At 40.9% G+C, this 22,372-nt stretch overlaps 1 protein-coding gene across 1 annotated transcript in view; it reads left to right on the top strand.

The window, feature by feature from the left end:
- Positions 1 to 22,372, top strand: part of LOC311135230 (integrin alpha-11-like) — a 104,255-nt gene that overhangs the window by 12,857 nt on the left and 69,026 nt on the right. Inside the window, exon 2 of the mRNA XM_084169169.1 lies at positions 6,772 to 6,883. Within this exon, the coding sequence (XP_084025295.1) occupies positions 6,772 to 6,883 (112 nt within the window). The remainder of the gene's footprint in view (positions 1 to 6,771; positions 6,884 to 22,372) is intronic.

Raw genomic sequence — 22,372 nt, 5'->3', positions numbered from 1 at the left:
TTCCTACAGTGGGCGCCAGGGAACCAACCTCTGATGGGCCAGATGGAGACCAGGACAACAACACAAGGTTAGTGGTTTTATGAATTACACATAAAAACAACTTTGTTTCAAAGTCTACTGTGTATACTTTAGTGTCAAATGTAATCCTGCCTTGTTACAAATTCTACTGTGTATAGTGTTAAATGTAACCATGCCTTACATAAAGGTTACAGAATGAATAATTGCAGAAGATCACTGTAATCAGATGAAAAAAGAATAGGTTTTATGATATACAATTAAAATAATTTTCCACATTGAAAATGTGTCTTTTTAATTTTTCAAATTCCACTGCTTAACATTGTGTGTATAGAGTGAAATTAATGTTTAAAGACATTAACCAATCTTTGCATAACGCTCAGCCCTGCTATAGTAATTCACTGAACTACAGAGTATGTTGTCCATTGAAGTTGTTGTCTCTGGCTCTTTTGATACCAGATTCAGAATGAATAATAACAAGGTTTGTGGTAGTTTGAAAGGGTTTGAACCAGGAGTGTTTCCAATTCACATAACCCGAAAAACAGAAAAAAAAACAGCCCTATAGTCATAGCACAGATGAAAAGGGAAGCTATCTATAATTATAATATTTTGTCATAGCCTATGAATAGGACCCAGAGTTTTACCCGACCAGGTCGTGAGATCAGGAAAAACTCCAGGTCCCAGAAAAGACACGTATGAAATTTGCCACACCACTTTTGAACCTGTGATGCAACCTCTGAATTCATGGGATGTTTGCAAAGAGTTATGGGATATTAGAATCCTGTTGTCTTAGGTTGTGTTCCCCTGCTGAGACGTTGCATGCATCAACCAATGGTTGCATGCATTGACTGTGTCATCATATAACAAATGATGTGGTGAGCTGATACGTAAAATACCTATCCAGGGGTTGTAAGATCTGGCAGGCATCAGCAATGCACAGCAATGCACGGGCAGAGGAACTTTGCCCTTAAAATTCCCTTAAAACTACTTTCAACATTTTCATTGAAAATTATATTTGAGTCATTTAGCAGATGCTCTTATCCAGAGCGACTTAAAGGAGCAATTAGGGTTAAGTGCCTTGATCAAGGGCACATTGACAGATTTTTCACCTAGTTGACTCTGAGATTCAATCCAGCAACTTTTCAGTTACTGGCACAATGCTCTTAACTGCTAGGCTACCTGCCGCCCCCACCAAAATTGATAGACTTCAAATTGACCACAAGAAGCCCAAACAGATATAACATTTTACTAAAACATAATAATGTCAAACCTTTCTTACATTTTGCATACAATCACATATATCTCTCTATTATGCGTGGGAATACTTTGGAACAGATTTCCAAACTTAAAATCACATGGAGCTGATTTACTGTTGTTTTTACAGTCTTTTATATCCAAAAATGTTTGCTCAGAAAACTTGAGGAGCCAAATAAAATCACTGGTCCGCATGCCGCCAGTTGGGGAACCCTGCTCTATTCTAACCAAACCTGCATTACCAGTTCATATCAGTAGGTGTCACAATGCACTAGCTAGTCGAAAAAGTCTGATGCCATGATGACTGCCTGTCTCTGTGTTTGTGAAAGTTATGGTGGTGCTAGAATCCATAAATTCTCTCTTGATGCATTAGCCATCTATCTGTTATGGTTGGCCAAATGTGTTCATATTGTCTGTGTAGACTGCTCTGTGGCAGACATTTCTGTTTTTTTACTTTAAAGACTGAAATTTGTGCCACAAACATTTGTGAATAATCACCAGCAGTGGAAATAAAATAATATGCCAACATTACTGGACTAACAAACTGGGTGACTAACCTTTTCAGGAATTTCAGTATCCCTTGGCCTTAGGTAGCAGCAGCAGATCATTTATTTAGTGAGTCTAAATTATTAGCGTTAGGTGCTAGCAGCATGATTGCATCAACCTAGCTCGCTAAGGTTAGTTAGCTAGTTTTCTAGCTAGGCTACTAAAGCTAATGTTAGCAGTTTCATTAGCTAGCTAAGATTGGATCAAAGATGCTGTCAAGAGGTCAATGGAACTCGACCAAAACAATGGAAATGCCATGGAAACACGTGGGGGAAAGATTCTGAAATGTGGTCCTCTGTAGCTCAGCTGGTAGAGCACGGCGCTTGTAACGCCAAGGTAGTGGGTTCGATCCCCGGGACCACCCATACACAAAAATGTATGCACGCACGACTGTAAGTCGCTTTGGATAAAAGCGTCTGCTAAATGGCATATTATTATATTATTACTATTCCACGGGGGAAATATCCCGAATCATCTCATTGCACCCCCGCAAAATTAGCCTACGTTTAGGCTATTGTTTATATGTGTATTTCACTCTATGCGAAAACAGCCAAATACAGTATATCCAAATCGGACTTCAGTAACCACATTTTGGGCCTGTTACAATACATCAACCATGATGGATTTGACGAATATCCACTTTGTTAGATCAGATTTGTTGAATGTGCGCCAATCCGGCATCCTTCTTCCATCCCCCACGGTCTGTGTTCCATGGACCTCTTTACTGCATCTATTAATCTAGCTAGTTTTAGAGGACGACTAAACAGCTTTTATTAATTGCTTTTATTAACAAATACCTTGTTTCCATGAAAATGTATGTTCGCTCTCTCGTGAGGCATGCAACCAGGTAGGCAGGAGAAGAGGATGATCGAAGAAAGAAACCAAGTGCAGAATCAAACAATGAGGTCCTGGTGCAACCAAACGTAGTTGTTGAGAGGTGTGGTTGATGAGGGTCTGTAGACTGTAGCTAGTAGACCACTGTGACTGACAAGTGAATCCAGGGACAGGGTGCCCTTGAAATGCCAGGGACAGGATTGTATTCACTACACAAAACAAAGGCAAACAGGCTGAAATTGGGTGAGGTACTATATCAATTTTTCCAATAAGAAACGGCTGCTTTTTTTCAGTTGCAAAACTTTTTTCAATGTTTTTCTATAACATTAACTAATGAATATGTCTAGAAAACGCATTCAGTGCTGCTTTTTTGAAAGATTGAAAAGTACGGGGGCAAGTGCTGTCTCGCCACACGTTTTCCTGCGGCTCTGCATGAATTTGTTTATTTTCAAACAGTGCTGCACGGAATCATTACATTGTCTTAAACTGTATTTTTTCGACCTAGTCTGCAGCCAAAATGGAAGCCACATGCTATTGTTGTCTCAATTTGATGTATTTATAAAGGTTTGTTATGTGCAAAAGTGCAATGTAAGTCTCAAAATAGTGAAATAACATTGTTAACTAAATGTTTCATATGTTTTATGATGATATTTTAATGTTTATTGACCGAGTTGAAAAACATGTTGACATTGCCAGTGCTTAGCTAGCTGCTAGCTACTGTAGCTAGCTAGCCTTACCACCCTGTGTTAGTACATTTTACTAACTTAAATAGATATTGCTTTGAGTCAGAAATGGGGAATTGAATTAAATGTTTGAATCAGGGCTGTGACATTTTTAATGCGCAGACCCTTTTAAGTGCAACACACAACACGCTCTGAGCCCGTGCCATGTGCAGTCAGTGTGCACTCGATCTTGGTAGCGCTGTTTGTCTCTATTGTGGTGCGTTATGCGCACAGCTTTGAGCAACACTTTTTAAAGAAAACTTACAGAAAGTTAAACCATAAACACATTCCCAGGCGTTTGTTTTTGTTAACAGCAAAAACATAATTTGTATAGAAGTAGCTAGTTATGCTAACATGGCTGAATGCCTCTGGATTCAACTAACTGATTTTAATCAGAACATGACATCCATTGCATTTAGCTAGCTACTGTTTTTGTTGTACTTCTCAGGTCAAACGTTTTAAGCAAAAGATCCCAATGGTAGTAGTAGCAGCTTGCAACTAGTTCATGTTGAAGTACATGGATAAGTAGCCTAGGCTAGATGTAACAGCGGTATTATATTTTACATGAACTCAGACCTGGCTGATCTGTTGTTATTGTCTTCTGTGGAATTCAGAACATTGTTGGACAAGTTTAAAAGCGCTTTGTTCTTTGTATCCATAGAGACAGTTATTTTTTCCTATAGTCAACCCTCCAATCAGAAATTGGGAGAACACTAGATTAGAATGCCTGAAGATTTAACATTACGTGTGTATACAGTGGGGAAAAAAAGTATTTAGTCAGCCACCAATTGTGCAAGTTCTCCCGCTTAAAAAGATGAAAGAGGCCTGTAATTTTCATCATTGGTACACGTCAACTATGACAGACAAAATGAGAAAAAAAATTCCAGAAAATCACATTGTAGGATTTTTAATGAATTTTTTGGCAAATTATGGTGGAAAATAAGTATTTGGTCAATAACAAAAGTTTCTCAATACTTTGTTATATACCCTTTGTTGGCAATGACACAGGTCAAACGTTTTCTGTAAGTCTTCACAAGGTTTTCACACACTGTTGCTCGTATTTTGGCCCATTCCTCCATGCAGATCTCCTCTAGAGCAGTGATGTTTTGGGGCTGTCGCTGGGCAACACGGACTTTCAACTCCCTCCAAAGATTTTCTATGGGGTTGAGATCTGGAGACTGGCTAGGCCACTCCAGGAGCTTGAAATGCTTCTTACGAAGCCACTCCTTCGTTGCCCGGGCGGTGTGTTTGGGATCATTGTCATGCTGAAAGACCCAGCCACGTTTCATCATCAATGCCCTTGCTGATAGAAGGAGGTTTTCACTCAAAATCTCACGATACATGGCCCCATTCATTTTTTCCTTTACACGGATCAGTCGTCCTGGTCCCTTTGCAGAAAAACAGCCCCAAAGCATGATGTTTCCACCCCTATGCTTCACAGTAGGTATGGTGTTCTTTGGATGCAACTCAGCATTCTTTGTCCTCCAAACACGACGAGTTGAGTTTTTACCAAAAAGTTATATTTTGGTTTCATCTGACCATATGACATTATCCCAATCCTCTTCTGAATCATCCAAATGCACTCTAGCAAACTTCAGACGGGCCTGGACATGTACTGGCTTAAGCAGGAGGACACGTCTTGTACTGCATGATTTGAGTCCCTTGCGGCGTAGTGTGTTACTGATGGTAGGCTTTGTTACTTTGGTCCCAGCTCTCTGCAGGTCATTCACTAGGTCCCCCCGTGTGGTTCTGGGATTTTTGCTCACCGTTCTTGTGATCATTTTGACCCCACGGGGTGAGATCTTGCGTGGAGCCCCAGATCGAGGGAGATTGTCAGTGGTCTTGTATGTCTTCCATTTCCTAATAATTGCTCCCATAGTTGATTTCTTCAAACCAAGCTGCTTACCTATTGCAGATTCAGTCTTCCCAGCCTGGTGCAGATCTACAATTTTGTTTCTGGTGTCCTTTGACAGCTCTTTGGTCTTGGCCATAGTGGAGTTTGGAGTGTGACTGTTTGAGGTTGTGGACAGGTGTCTTTTATACTGATAACAAGTTCAAATAGGTGCCATTAATACAGGTAACGAGTGGAGGACAGAGGAGCCTCTTAAAGAAGAAGTTACAGGTCTGTGAGAACCAGAAATCTTGCTTGTTTGTAGGTGACCAAATACTTATTTTCCACCATAATTTGCAAATAAATTCATTACAAATCCTACAATGTGATTTTCTGGATATTTTTTTCTCAATTTGTCTGTCATAGTTGACGTGTACCTATGATGAAAATTACAGGCCTCTCTCATCTTTTTAAGTGGGAGAACTTGCACAATTGGTGGCTGACTAAATACTTTTTTCCCCACTGTATGTGTGTGTTTATGCGTGCGCACAATTGTTAAACTTCAAGAACATAATAGCTGTATGTTAGTGACTTTTGTGTTGTTTATGGTGAAAATGCCATTAAAAACATTCTGATACAGATTATTTTGTGTTTTCCCCCCATGATTATCAAAACATAATATTGCTATAACTCAGTACACTGCTTTGTAAATGGAAAATGGTTTATTTAGGGTCAAATTTTTACAAATTCTAAATTTGCGATTAACTAATGCCATTAAATCGATTAATTATTTTAATCGTTTGACAACCGTAGTTTGAATATGAATCTTTGTCAAATCCATTAAAGAAAAGTCAAACTGAAGGATTTTCTTGTCTCCTTATTTCTCCTGGTTAGCCTATTGTCTGCAAAGGTTGTTACATTTCAACTACATAATAATTATAAAGGTTATACCCTACTGGGTTTCACTTTACATTAAGTTGGGTAGGTACATGATAATTACAAGTATATCCTTTGTAACTACATTGTTCTTACATTACACTTGATTCAGTATAGCCTTTGAGCCAGGCCATAATATAGAAATAAACGAATTGAAATAACCAGTAGTTAATGACAATGTGTGCCTTGATTCAATTATTGTTACCAGGTCCTAGCCTATTTATCAACCCTGGTATTACATGTCGATTCGATAGTAGTGGCACCTTGTAGTTACGTGTAACAAGGTCAGAATTTGGTTGGAGTTATTAACATGGTAATTCACAGGTGACTTTCAAGCGTGTAATTACAAAACATTAGTTAAATGGTGGAAGAAGAAAATGTTTCATAACATCAGTAGTTACACATGTGGACTAACCTTCAGCAAGTGGATGTGTAATTACTAATGTCTTGTTCCAATTGTTTAATAACTGATAGCTGCACAACCTTATTACCGTGTAATTACATGGTAACATCTATGTAACTACCATGGTAAGCCCGTTGAGTGTGAGATGCAGCACAATAGTGGTGCAATTACACTAATTCAGTGTACTTAATCTTTTCAATGCTTATACAATGTTCTGTGTGTTTTTCTAGGCCTTCGGCACTGCTTCAATTTCGACACAAAGAAGTACAAGATCATTGAAGGCTCCAAGGAGGCCCAGTTTGGGTACACAGTGCAGCAGCATGAGGCAGGAGGACAGAAGTGGTAAGACACACTCTTTCTCTTTTCTCTCTCTCACATTTCCACTCTAAATCACTATCACTTCCTCCCCACTTAGTCTTCCAATCATTGTAAAAAAAGAAGAAAATGTTGATTTTCATCTCACCCAAAGCTTTGGACAAGTTCGGAAACCATTTCTGTGAGGCTTTCAACAACGTTATTACTCTTCCCAGCAAGCAAAATGAAGTTGAAAGGATGTCTACAAGATTTATTTTCCAGGCGTTGAAGTTATGTTCATTTTAGGTTCTGAATGAAAGGTGAAAATATGTATTTTCCTGATGTTTAAAATACGTATTTTGAGGTCCGCCCCAAACAAGAAAAAAAGTGAACCAGACCACATCTTCAACAGCACAGTACAGCACAGTTCAGTTCAGCACAGTAGAGTACAGTACAGAGTTTTATTCAGTAGAGTACCGTTAAGTACAGTAGAGTACGGTACAATACAGTAAAGTTTAATTCAGAAGAGTACAGTAGTTTAATTCAGTAGAGTAGACTACATCAGAGTAAACAATACTTTACTTTTCGTTACTGTAATGTACTGTACTCTGCTGTTCTCCACCGTACTGTACATTTTAGTCATTTAGCAGACACTCTTATCCAGAGCGAGTTAGTGAGTGCATACATTTTTCATACTGGCCCCCCCGTGGTAATCGAACCCACAACCCTGACGTTGCAAGCGCCGTGCTCTACCAACTGAGCTACAGGAGGCCTGTAAAGTGCTGTACTGTGATGTTCAAACTTGTGAAACATAGACGTCTATGATTGGTTCAGATTTGGTCATGTTACGGTCGTTGAGAGACGGGTCAGACCAAGGTGCAGCGTGGTATGCGTACATGTTTATTAAGACGAATAAACACTTGACAAAATAACAAAACAACAAAAACGTGAAGTCCTATGGGCTATACACACAACAAGCCTAACAGGAACACAAACATGATCCCACAACTAAGGTAGGCAACATGGCTTCCTAAGTATGATCCCCAATCAGAGACAACGAGCGACAGCTGCCTCTGATTGGGAATCACACCAGGCCAAACATAGAAATATAAAACTAGATCTAAACATAGATATTTAATCACATAGATCTCAACAGAAACTCACACCCTGACCCAACCAACAAAAGACAACCGGCCTCTCAAGGCCAGGGCGTGACAGGTCAGGACAGGACCAAATCTGAACCTATCACAGACGTCTATGTTTGCGCCAAAACAAGGCCGGACAGGACCAAATCTGAACCAAATATCGACGTTGAAATCAAGGCCGGTCCAGACTGCAGCAAAAAAAGTCTGTCTTTGCCTAGTGCTTTCATACCTCTTCCAGGAAACATAGTGCTGTCCTCTCAATGCGTGTCAACGAATTAGAAAGTATTCATACCCCTTGACTTATTCCACATGTTGTTGTGTTACAGCCTGAATTCAAAATGGATTAAATATGTTTTTCTCTCACCCATCTACAGTACCCCATAATTACAATGTGAAAACAGGTTTTTTATTGAAAAGGAAATACAGAACATCTCATTTACATAAGTATTCACAACCCTGAGTCAATACATGTTAGAATCACCTTTGACAGTGATTGCTGCTGTGAGTCTTTCTGGGTAAGTCTCTAAGAGCTTTGCACACCTGGATTGTACAATATTTGCACATTTATTCTTTTTAGAATTCTTCAAGCTCTGTCAAGTTGTTGATCATTGCTAGACAGCCATTTTCAAGACTTGCCATAAAATTTGAAGCCGATTTGAGTCAAAACTTTAACTAGGCCACTCAGGAACATTCAATGTTGTCTTGGTAAACAACTCCAGTCTATATTTGGCCTTGTGTTTTAGGTTATTATCCTGCTGAAAGGTGAATTTATCCCCCCAGTGTCTGTTGGAAAGCAGACTGAACCAGGTTTTCCTCTAGGGAATTTAGCCTGTGCTTAGCTCTATTCTGTTTCTGTTCATCCTAAAAAAAACTCCCTAGTCCTTGCCGATAACAAGCATATCCTAACATGATGTAGCCACCTCCATGCTTGAAAATATAAAGAGTGGTATTCAGTGATGTGTTGTGTTAGATTTACCCCATATTTTCTGCAGTTTTATTTTAGTTCCTTATTGTACAGGCTTCCTTCTTTTTACTCTGTCATATAGGTTAGTATTGTGGAGTAACTACAATGTTGTTGATCCACCCTCAGTTTTCTCCACAGCCATTAAACTCTGCAACTGTTTTAAAGTCACCATTGGCCTCATGTTGAAATCCCTGAGCGGTTTACTTCCTCTCTGGCAACTGAGTTAGGAAGGACGCCTGTATCTTTGTAGTGACTGGGTGTATTGATACACCATCCAAAGTGTAATTAATAACTTCACCATGCTCAAAGGGATATTCAATGTCTGATTTGTATTTTTTATTTTTACCCATCTACCAATAAGTGCCCTTCTTTGCGAGGCATTGGCAAACCTCTCTGGCGTTTGTGGTTGAATCTGTGTTTGAAATTCACTGCTTGACTGAGGGACCTTACAGATGATTGTATGTGTGGGGAAACGAGATGAGTTCATCATTCAAAAATCATGTTAAATACTATTATTGCACCCAGAGTAAGTACCTGCAACGTATTATGTGACTTGTTAAGCAAATTTGCCATAACAAAAGGGGTTGAATACTTATTGAGTGAAAACATTTAAGCTTTTCATTTTTAATTAATTTAAAAAAAATGTCTAAAAACATAATTCCACTTTGACAGTATGTGCTATTGTGTGTAGGCCAGTGAAACAAAATCTCAATTTAATCCATTTCAAATTCAGGCTGTAACACAAAATGTGGAAAAAGTCAAGGGGTGTGAATACTTTCTGAAAGTACTGTATTTGGATGAAAGAAGAGTACCCCTGGACATCAACAGGGTGTGCAAATGCAAATTAATTACTTAAAAATCATACAATGTGATTTTCTGGATTTTTGTTTTAGATTCCGTCTCTCACAGTTGAAGTGTACCTATGATAAAAATTACAGACCTCTACATGCTTTGTAAGTAGGAAAACCTGCAAAATCGGCACTGTATCAAATACTTGTTCTCCCCACTGTATCTGTCAGATAGGATAATTTCTGATGGTGTCAAGTCTAGTTTCCTGGATATTACAAAAGGTGTACCGCAGGGGTTGGTACTGGGACCTGTTCTCTTTACTATTTATATAAATAATATTGGTCTATCTGTTAAAATTTGCCCCAACTGTTGACCAGGCTATGTTACAGTTGCAATGTGACTTTGTTGTCTTACAGAAAGCCCAGGAATTTTAGAAAAATTTGACTTAATGTGGGCAAGACTAAATATATGTCGTTCTCTAATTCACGCAAAAACAATTCAGATGAGCTACATATTTATTAATTGGATGGTTCTCCCATCGATCGGGTTCACGCCTATAAATATATGAGCATTTGGATTGACAAAGACATAATGTTTAAAAAACATATGGATGACCTAGTTAAAAATCTAAGATTTAAAGTGGGCTTCTTTTTTAGAAATAGATCTTGCCTCTCCCTAAATATCAGGAAGCAGATTCTACAGTCAACTTTCCTGCCAGTTCTTGACTATGGTGACACCATTTACCAGATTGCAGCAGCAACTACTCTTAAACCTTTGGATGCCTTCTACCATAGTGCCCTTTTTCTTTATCACAGGTGACAGTTTTAATACTTACCACTGCATCCTGTATCAAAAGGTTGGCTGGTCCTCGTTAAAGTCCCGTAGATCACTTCATTATTGCCTTTTTGTTTACAAAGCTCTACTACACAAGCTTCCAAGTTACCTAACTTCGTTGCTAACGTATAAAAGAATGAGCTACCAATCCGGCTCGCAGGATTGGTTAACTCTTGAGGTCCCTCTGGTCTCGACCAATTTAGGTAAATCCTCCTTTAGTTTTAGTAACCCCCATTGTTGGAATAACCTACAAAATCCCTTGCATCTTCCCTGGTGTCGCTAGGGCAGTTTAGGACTATAATTTTGAATACATTTATTGAGGATTAAAGTGGTTTCGATTGATTGTAGTGGTTTATTTGTTGAAATTGTGGTGTTGAGGTTGTGCCTTGTGGTTATTTTTCTTCTTCTTGTTTTATTTGTAATGTAATTTTTTTCTTCCTGTTTGTTAGAAAATGTTTGTACTCAGGGGACCATTGGGAATGAGACCCTGGTCTCAATTGGACTACCCTGAATAAATAAAAGTTTAAAAATAAAACAAATAAAAAATCGTAAGTGTAACATCTCTCCCGTACATTGGAGATTATTTATGGTCATCTTTCGTAAAAATTATATTTTCATATTGTAAAACTGGAAATGTGCAATCCATATGCCTCTAGCTAGCTTTTCCGTGCTTCATCATACACAATGTGCACGTGCACATGTATGGAGGCACACACACACGCACACGCACATCCACCCACCCACACACACCATCAATGGGTCTCTATGGCACAGGGTGTTTTGCCAACCTGGACACAAGGAAAAGATGTCACATATTTTTTATTATTATTTATTTATTTTCCTTTCTGAGGGTAGATCAACTTTAATATTGCAGATAGATTATAACTTCTATCAATGTAATGGTCTGCATCATTTCCAATCCCCCATATGTATTTTTTTCTCGCATATATATATATATATATATATATATATATATATATATATATATATATATATATATATATATATATATATATATATATATATATATACACATACATAGATGTCACATAGTTAAAGTAAATCTGTCTCCCTCTATTTAGTATGATACGTTACGTTTTGAATGGTATATACAGTGCCTTCGGAAAGTATTCAGACCCCTTGACTTTTTTCACATTTTGTTACGTTACAGCCTTATTCTTAAATTGATTAAATTGTTTTTTTCCCCTCTTTAATCTACACACAAAACCCCATAATGACAAAGCAAAAACAGGTTTTTTGAAATATCACAAAGCAAAAACGGAAATATCACATTTACAAAATACCCTTTACTCAGTACTTTGTTGAAGCACCTTTGGCAGCGATTACAGCATTGAGTCTTCTTTGGTATGACGCTACAAACTTGGCACACCTGTATTTGGGGAGTTTCTCCCATTCTTCTCTGCAGATCCTCTCAAGCTCTGTCAGGTTGGATGGGGAGCATCACAGCACAGCTATTTTCAGGTCTCTCCAGAGATGTTAGATCGGGTTCAAGTCCGGGCTCTGGCTGGGCCACTCAAGGACATTCAGAGACTTGTCCCGAAGCCACTCCTGCGTTGTCTTGGCTGTGTGCTTAGGGTCGTTGTCCTGTTAGATGGTGAACATGTGCTCCAGTCTGAGGTCCTGAGCGCTCCGGAGCAGGTTTTCATCAAGGATCTCTCTGTACTTTGCTCCGTTCATCTTTCCCTCGATACTGACTAGTCTCCCTGTCCCTGCCGCTGAAAAACATCCCCACAGCATGATGCTGCCACCACCATGCTTCACCGTAGGGATGGTGCCAGGTTTCCTCCAGACGTGACGCTTGGCATTCAGACAAAAGAGTTCAATCTTGGTTTCATCAGACCAGAGAACCTTGTTTCTCAAGGTCTGAGAGTCTTTAGGTACCTTTTGGCAAACTACAAGCTGGCTGTCATGTACCTTTTACTGAGGAGTGGCTTTCGTCTGGCCACTCTACCATAAAGGCCTGATTGGTGGCGTGTTGCAGAGATGGTTGTCCTTCTGGAAGGTTCTCGCATCTCCACAGAGGAACTCTGGAGCTCTGTCAGAGTGACAATAGGGTTCTTGGTCACCTCCCTGACCAAGGCCCTTCTCCCCTGATTGCTCAGTTTGGCCGGGTGGCCAGCTCTGGAAAGAGTCTTGGTGGTTACAAACTTCTTCCATTTAAGAATGCCACTGTGTTCTTGGGGACCTTCAATGCTGCAGAAATGTTTTGTCTCAGAGCTCTATGGACAATTCCTTTGACCTCAAGGCTTGGTTTTTACTCTGACATGCACTGTCAACTGTGGGACCTTATATAGACAGGTGTGGGCCTTTCCAAATCATATCCAATCAATTGAATTTACCACAGGTGAACTCCAATCAAGTTGTAGAAACATCAAGGATGATCAATGGAAACAGAATGCACCTGAGCTCAATTTCGAGTCTCATAGCATACTTATGTATTTCTGTTTTTATTTTATTTTTATAAAAAAGCCAGAGCCCTGACTTTAATCTCTGGAGAGACCTGAAAATAGCTGTGCCGCAACGCTCCCCATCCAACCTGACAGAGCTTGAGAGGATCTGCAGAGGAGAATGGGATAAACTCCCCAAATACAGGTGTGCCAAAATTCTAGCCTCATACCCAAGAAGACTTGAGGCTGTAATCGCTGCCGAAGCTGCTTCAACAAAGTACTGAGTAAAGGGTCTGAATACTTATGTAAATGTTATAAATGACGATGCCGCAGGTGAAGACGCCGGATGTGGAGGTCGTGGGCTGGCGTGGTTACACGTGGTCTGCAGTTTTGAGGCCAGTTGGACGTACTACCAAATTCTCTAATTAACATTATTTAATTAACATTATATTCTCTGGCAACAGCTCTGGTGGACATTTCTGCAGTCAGCATGTCAAAGGCACGCTCCCTCAAAACTTGAGGCATCTGTACCATTGTGTTGTGTGACAAAACTGCACATTGTAGAGTGTATTTTTATTGTCCCCAGCACAAGGTGCACCTGTGTAATGATCATGCTGTTTAAACAGCTTCTTGATATGCCACACCTGTCAGGTGGATGGATTATCTTGGCAATTGAAAAAATTTCCCTAACAGGGCTGTAAACAATTTTGTCCTCAAAATGAAATAAGTAAGCTTTTTGTGTGTATTGGAAATCTCAGGGATCTTTTATTTCAGCTCATGAAATATGTGACCAACACTTTACATGTTGTGTTTCTATTTTTGTTCAGTGTATGTTACGTCTTTGAGGCCAGGCTGAATTTCCTTTTAGTATGGGTCCTTGGCACCTCTTGATGTCTGCTGTCAGGGAGTTACGGCCCAGTACATCACTGGGGCAAAGCTTCCTGCCATCCAGGACCTCTATACCAGGCGGTGTCAGAGGAAGGCCCTCAAAATTGTCAAAGACTCCAGCCACCCTAGTCATAGACTGTTCTCTCTGCTACCGCACGGCAAGCGGTACCGGAGTGCCAAGTCTAGGTCCAAAAGACTTCTCAACAGCTTCTACCCCCAAGCCATAAGACTCCTGAACAGCTAATCATGGCTATCCGGACTATTTGCACTGCCCCCCCACCCCATCCTTTTTACGCTGCTGCTACTCTATTAAGTATTTATGCATAGTCACTTTAACTCTACCCACATGTACATATTACCTCAACTACCTCAACTAGCCGGTGCCCCCGCACATTGACTATGCAACGGTACCCCCCTGTATATATAGCCTCCCTACTATCACTTTATTTTACTTCTGCTCTTTTTTTCTCAACACTTTTTTTGTTGTTGTTTTATTCTTACTTTTTTTGTTTAAAATAAATGCACTGTTGGTTAAGGGCTGTACGTAAGCATTTCGCTGTAACGTCTGCACCTGTTGTATTCGGCGCATGTGACCAATACAATTTGATTTGATTTGATTTGATTTATAAGTCTAGCCTGACAACATATCACATCTCTCATCTTTATGGCTCTCAACTGCAGCTACTCTCCATGGGAATGGACCTCATGTCCTTTACCGAAGATAAGTGAGCTTTTGGAAAGGAGCATGATTTAAAACCATCTCCAGCTGGTTGTTTTTGTTCAACTATTATTGTGATCAATTGTCATTTGTAAACCTAACAGTTTAAAAGCTGCGTTTTGTCAGGGGTCTTGGATGAGAGGCTTTGATCGTCAAGACGGCCGAGATTGAGTAATGTTCCAGGTCCTCTTCCTGTTTTCAGACTGGAAGTCTTTCAGCCATGAGGAATATCTTGCGGTTCTTCCAGGATTGTAAAATATGTTGCCCTATGAAGTCAGAGGTAAATAAGTGGAAAGTATTTGTGTTTGTCTACCAACCTGTTTGGAAGCATCCCCAGGCTTTTGATGACTCTGGAAAGCATGTGTTGTGGTCGTTTATTCCCAAGCCCCCTTCTGTGCATCCCATCACTGGCCGATTAGTAGGGAGAGAAAAACAAACTACTCAGTGATACGGGAAGGGGTTGCTACTTCACAACCAGAGCCTGGGATGTATTTATTAGTCGGACTCCGTTGCAGAACGTTTCGTCTGTTGCAAAACGTTTTGCAACAGAAACCGTTTACTCCAAACGGAAAACGTTTTGCAATGAAAACAAGAGTTTCTATTGGACAAATTCCAGTAGGTCCCTCCCTGTTTTGTTTCGCTTGATCTATTTGCTTCCGTTTGGTTCCTAGATGACATGTTTTGCAAAACGTTTTGCAACAGACAAATGTTTTGCAACGGAATCCGACTAATGAATACACCCCACGCTCTGGTTGTGAAATAACAACCCCTTCCCGTATCACTGATCAGTAAACGGTAAACGTTTTCGTTGCAAAATGTTTTGCAACAAACTAAATGTTTTGCAACTGAATCTGACTAATGAATACACCCATGGTTTTCAATTGGAGCCTGGGGACATTGTATAGGCACTTCGTGACATGCAAAAAGTATGTGGAGTCAACTAGTGCATATTTCTCTTAGACAGGCATGACATTTATGTTTAATGCTTTGAAATGTATTTGGCCCTCGATAAACGGCCCAGGGGAACATATGCAAACTTGTTTCCTCAATATTTACCTATGGTGAATTTACACCAAGCATCACATTAAAAGTTAATGGCCTCTCTGGCTTTTATATATGAATAGTTGCCATTCAAATGTGAGGGTGTTGTATATCACAGCCAAATACCATTAGCTAAATAACGCTCTCCTGGTAATCTGCGTATCCTGCTGACTGACATTTGGGCTGTCAGCTCTCACATTCTCTGCTACCTCAGACGAGAAGCCAAAGGCAGCAGAGCGTTGTGTGATGGGGTCAGACGCCTTTGACCTTTGAGTCAAAGGGAAGGTCACGCTGAGAGGTGGCAGATGTTTGCAGCGCTGCGTGAATCTGTTTGTTTAATCTGTTTGTTCCTTTGATCTCTGTGTTTGATTTTGGTGTGTGGTTTAGTGGGTGGATTGCAAACTACGGGCAGAACTTAATGCGTAGCTACGCGTTAGCTCTGGATTTCTTTAAACTGTGCCAATGGGAGATCGCATGTACCGGCGTGTTAAAACAAACTTGTTTGCAACCAAAACCTCACAAGAATAAACCAGCAGAGGGGTATACTACAAAGCAAGATCAACAGCTTGCCTGAATATTCTGAAATAACTTTAGAATTTTTAGAAAGAAACTTGAAATGGGCATGGTCTAATTTACTCAACAACCAAACACATATACAGTGCATTAAGAAAGTATTCAGGCCCCTTGACATTTTCCACATTTTGTTACATTACAGCCTTATTCGAAAATTGACTAAATATTTTTTTCTCACTCATCAATCTACACACAATACCCCATAATGACAAAGTGAATACAGCTTTTTAGAAATACCTTACTTACATAAGAATTCAGACCCTTCGCTATGAGACTCAAAATTGAGCTCAGGTGCATCCTGTTTCCATTGATCATCCTTGAGATGTTTCTACAACTTGATTGGAGTCCACCTGTGGTAAATTCAATTGATTAGACAAGATTTGGAAAGGCACACACCTGTCTATATAAGGTCCCACAGTTGACAGTGAATGTCAGAGCAAAAACTAAGCCATGAGGTCGAAGGAATTGTCTGTAGAGCTCCGAGACAGGATTGTGTCGAGGCACAGATCTGGGTAAGGGTACCAAAAAATGTCTGCAGCATTGAAGGTCCCCAAGAACACAGTGGCCTCCATCATTCTTAAATGGAAGAAGTTTGGAACCACCAAGACTCTTCCTAGAGCTGGCCACCCGGCCAAACCGAGCAATCGGGGAAGAAGGGCCTTGGTCAGTGGCGCAGTGGTCTAAGGCGCCGCATCGCAGTGCTAACTGTGCCACTAGAGATCCTGGTTCGAATCCAGGCTCTGTCGCAGCCGGCCGCGACCGGGAGACTCATGGGCGGCGCACAATTGGCACAGCGTCGTCCAGGGTAGGGGAGGGAATGGCCGGCAGGGATGTAGCTCAGTTGATAGAGCATGGCGTTTGCAATGCCAGGGATGTGGGTTCGATTCCCACGGGGGGCCAGTATAAAATAAAAAATTAAATAAAATAAAAATATGTATTCACTAAACTGTAAGTCGCTCTGGATAAGAGCGTCTGCTAAATAACTAAAATGTAATGTAAATGTCAGGGAGGTGATCAAGAACACGATGGTCACTCTGACAGAGCTCCAGAGTTCCTCTGTGGAAGTGGGAGAACCTTCCAGAAGGACAACCATCTCTGCAGCACTCCATCAATCAGGCCTTTTTGGTAGAGTGGCCAGACGGAAGCCACTCCTCATAAAAGGCACATGACAGCCCGCTTGTAGTTTGCCAAAAGGCACCTAAAGACACTCAGACCATGAGAAACAAGATTATCTAGTCTGATGAAACCAAGATTGAACTCTTTGGCCTGATTGCCAAACGTCACGTCTGGAGGAAACCTGGCACCATCCCTATGGTGAAGCATGGTGGTGGCATTATCATGCTGTGGGGATGTTTTTCAGCGGCAGAGACTGGGTGTCTGGCCAGGATCCTGGGAAAGATGAACGGAGCAAAGTACAGAGAGATCCTTGATGAATATCTTCTTCAGAGCGCTCAGGACCTCAGACTGGGGCGAAGGTTAACCTTCCAACATGACAACGACTCTAAGCACACGGCCAAGACAATGCAGGAGTGGCTTCGGGACAAGTCTCTGAATGTCCTTGAGTGGCCCAGCCAGAGCCCGGACATGAACCCGATCGAACATCTCTGGAGAGACCTGAAAATAGCTGTACAGCGACGCTCCCCATCCAACCTGACTTGACTGAGCTTGAGAGGATCTGCAGAGAAGAATGGGAGAAGGTGTGCCAAGCTTGTAGCCAAGCTTGTAGCGTCATACCCAAGAAGACTCGAGGCTGTAATCACTGCCAAAGATGCTTCAACAAAGTACTGAGTAAAGGGTCTGAATACTTATGTAAATGTGAAATTTAATCTTTAATATATGTGCAAATAAATTCCAAAAATCTGTTCTTGCTTTGTCATTATGTGGTATTGTGTGTAAATTGATCAGGGGGAAAAAAAAACAATTTAATCCATTTTAGAATAAGGCTGTAACTTAACAAAATGCGGAAAAAGTCAAGGGGTCTGAATACCTTCCGAATGCACTGTATCTATATTTAGCTTTCTTAATGAACCAAACCAGAAAATCAATGGTTATTTCTGGTTGTTTGTCAAAGTTACCTGGCTAATTCATTGATCCTACTTTGTAGTAAACCCGTCAGTTGAGCTCATGTTGTTATCATCTCAAACGAGTCTGATACCAGACAGCTGCTTCTAGGTTCTCTACTCCCGCCCTCAAAGAAATATTGACCTATCAGGAACATAACAAATTGCAAGGCTGGTAATCAATCTAAAATACTTTTTGTAACTATATAGGATTATGGTTCCTTCAAACAGTTGATCTTAAATGACAACATAATTAGTATGCAATTTGTGTCATTTGAAATAACTTGACGAGACTACAAATAAATTCAAATGGATACCCCTTTGCCTCCAGAGCAGCCTGAATTCTTCGGGGCATGGATTGGAAATGTTCCACAGGGATGTTGGTGCATGCTGACGTGATGGCATCACGCAGTTGATGCAGATTGGATGGCGGTACACCACCGCCACCAACCTGTACCAATGACACCAGGCAGGATGGGTCCATGGACTCATGCTGCTTATGCCAAATCCTGACTCTGCCATCAACATGACTCAACAGGAACCGGGGTTCATCGGACCAGGTGATGTTTTTCCACTCCTCAATTGTCCAGTGTTGGTGATCACGTGCCCACTGGAGCCACTTCTTCTTGTTTTTAGCTGATAGGTGTCCAACCCGGTGTGGTTGTCTGCTGCAATAGCCCATCCGTGACAAGGATCGAAGAGTTGTGCGTTCCGAGCTGCCGTTCTGCACACCACTGTTGTACTGCTCCGTTATGTGTCTGTTTGTGGCCCGCCTGTTAGCTTGCACAATTCTTGCCACTCTCCTTCGACCTGTTTTTGCCCACATGACTGCTGCTGACTGGATGTTTTTTTGTTTGTCGCACCATTCTCGGGAAACCCTAGACACTGTCGTGTGTGAAAAGCCCACGAGGCCAGCCGTTTCTGAGATACTGGATCCGGCGTGCCTGACATCTACAATCATACCACGCTCAAAGTCACTTAGGTCACTCGTTTACTGGCCGGTGAGTGTAGATTATAATCTAGCCCCTATATTAAATCAGTCTCGACTGGCTTGATTTAGTTACACATTTTAGATGTGGACAGTTCAGGGTTATTTTCTATTCCCGTCTTAATAAGAAATTACCATACTGTAATACTGTAATGGATTACATACTGTTAATGGATGACATAAATTGGAAATGCAAAACTAAGTACACCAACATAGGTTTTCCATTCATAAAATGGGTTAGTGTAAATTGCCTCGGTAAACTAGGAAATACCGTAAAACTTCAATTAAACGCTGAGTCTCCAATAGCCGCCTGTTCCTTTTAATAGCCGGCAACAGCAAAATAAACACCTGTTTCAAATAAACGCTGCGTCTGAATGAATTGTTTACGAGGTTACCATGAATTACCATGAATTGTTTACTAGGTTTAATGCATGATTTGTTACATTGCTTGCCAGTTAGCTAGCAGTTCTCAGCTGCTAACAGCAGAGTGTGTCAACACACTTCATTACTCTTCTGCAATAAAATCTTGTACACCCAAGTACTTCTCTGCAGCTGCCAGAACAACATCTACAGTGGCTTGTGAAAGTATTCACCCCCTTGGCATTTTTCCTGTAATTAAAATGGATTTTTGGGGGGTTTGTATCATTTGATTTACACAACATGCCCACCACTTTGAAGATGCACAATATTTTCTATTTTGAAGCAAACAAGGAATAAGACAAAAAAACAGAAAACTTGACAGTGCATAACTCTCATAACTCCCCTTTTGTAGCAATTACAGCTGCAAGTCTCTTGGGGTATGTCTCTATAAGCTTGGCACATCTAGCCACTGGGAAATTCTGCCGATTCTTCAAGCCAAATCTGCTCCAGCTCCTTCAAGTTGGATGGGTTCCGCTGGTGTACAGCAATCTTTAAGTCATACCACAGATTCTCAATTGGAGGTCTGGGCTTTGACTAGGCCATTCCAATACATTTAAATGTTTCCCCTTAAACCACTCGAGTGTTGCTTTAGCAGTATGCTTAGGGTCATTGTTCTGCTGGAAGGTGAACCTCTGTCCCAGTCTCAAATCTCTGGAAGACTGAAACAGGTTTCCCTTAAGAATTTCCCTGTATTTAGCGCCATCCATCATTCCTTCAATTCTGAACAGTTTCCCAGTCCCTGCCGATGAAAAACATCCCCACAGCATGATGCTGCCACCACCATGCTTCACTGTGGGGATGGTGTTCTCGGGGTGATGAGAGGTGTTGGGTTTGCACCAGACATAGCATTTTCCTTGATGGCCAAAAAGCTCAATTTTAGTCTCATCTGACCAGAGTACCTTCTTCCATATGTTTGGGGAGCCTCCCACATGCCTTTTGGCGAACACCAAATGTGTTTGCTTATTTTATTCTTAAAGCAATGGCTTTTTTTCTGGCCACTCTTCCGTAAAGCCCAGCTCTGTGGAGTGTATGGCTTAAAGTGGTCCTATGGACAGATACCCCAATCTCCGTCGTGGAGCTTTGCAGCTCCTTCAGGGTTATCTTTGGTCTCTTTGTTGCCTCTCTGATTAATGCCCTCCTTCCCTGCTCCGTGAGTTTTGGTGGGCGGCCCTCTCTTGGCAGGTTTGTTGTGGTGCCATATTCTTTCAATTTTTTAATAATGGATTTAATGGTGCTCTGTGGGATGTTCAACGTTTCTGATATTTGTTTATAATCCAACCTTGATCTGTACTTCTCCACAACTTTGTCCCTGACCTGTTTGGAGAGCTCCTTGCTTGGTGGTGTTGCAGACTCTGGGGCCTTTCAGAACAGGTGTATATATACTGAGATCATGTGACACTTAAATTGCACACAGGTGGACTTTATTTCACTAATTATGTGACTTCTGAAGGTAATTGGTTGCACCAGATCTTATTTAGGGGATTCATAGCAAAGGGGGGGAATAGATATGCACGCACCACTTTTCTGTTATTTATTTTTTAGAATTTTTTGAAACAAGTTATTTTTTTCATTTCACTTCACCAATTTGGACTATTTTGTGTATGTCCATTACATGAAATCCAAATAAAAATCAATTTAAATTACAGGTTGTAATGCAAAAAAAATTGGAAAAACGCCAAAGGGGATGAATACTTTTGTAAGGCACTGTATTTTCTGTGATTTACATTCCATTTCTGCGGTACAATTGTTATCCATGGCTATGAATGCTAAGAAACCAACCTTACTGAAGCACGTTATTCCTATCACTCTCTATTGGCCTCGGCCTACTCACAGGCATCCTCTTAGGATCCCTCGCCCTGGACACATCATCTGCTTAGTCTGCTCAATGATTAGGTTTAATTTATACCGAAGATAATACCCTGTAGAGGGCGATTTCTTTTTGACAGACTTTGGCAGCAATCAGGACATCAATTAACACCGACATCAGGTTTAGGTAGCGGTACAACGGTGGCCAATGATGGTTGCAATTGACATCAGCTGTGCGGGTGATTTTAGCGCGTTTTGATAGTTTAACGAGAGATTACCTTGTGTTAAGCTGCGTTCGTAACCAAGTGGGAGGTGGGAATTTACCAGTTGTGAAGTCGTTAATACCAGTTGGATGCATTCACGTGCTTTGAACTCGTTGAGAAACGTTGATTAGCTAATAGCCAACAACCTGCGTAAACCAGCAACTAAAAGTACAGCTATCATGCTTGTAAACAAATTATAGTGTTCAAAAACAATATTAATACCACAGAGCTGTGAACTACTCACACTGTGTGAGTGGAACGTATGGGGGGAATACGGATTCACTACTGTAGCCTGAGGTTTGGGATGTGGTTTTCCATTACTCCCCAGCCCATTTGATCTGAATGTGAAATAAATTAGCTGATTGCGGGTTAGGGCTTCTTTGGTATGGCAACAAACTCCAACGTGGTTCAGGCATTTCCCAGCACCATTTCGCCCAAGGCCCCATGCTGTTACGTTTACATCCATTTAGCACTATTACCCTCTCCTTTTGACACTCTCATGGCTCGGTTCTGACTTTAATAACAGGCTCACCACTGATCGTTTTAGCAGCTCCTCTGGAAATTGTCTGGAATGCCAGTAGATAAGGCCTTCTTGTCTCTGGCTGTCATAGGTTTAATTGCCACTGTAGTGTGGACTCCA

The sequence above is a fragment of the Coregonus lavaretus genome (genome assembly GCF_964263955.1).
Source record: "Coregonus lavaretus genome assembly, chromosome: 9".
Lineage (NCBI taxonomy): Eukaryota > Metazoa > Chordata > Actinopteri > Salmoniformes > Salmonidae > Coregonus > Coregonus lavaretus.
This window is presented reverse-complemented; position numbering and strand designations above follow the sequence as displayed.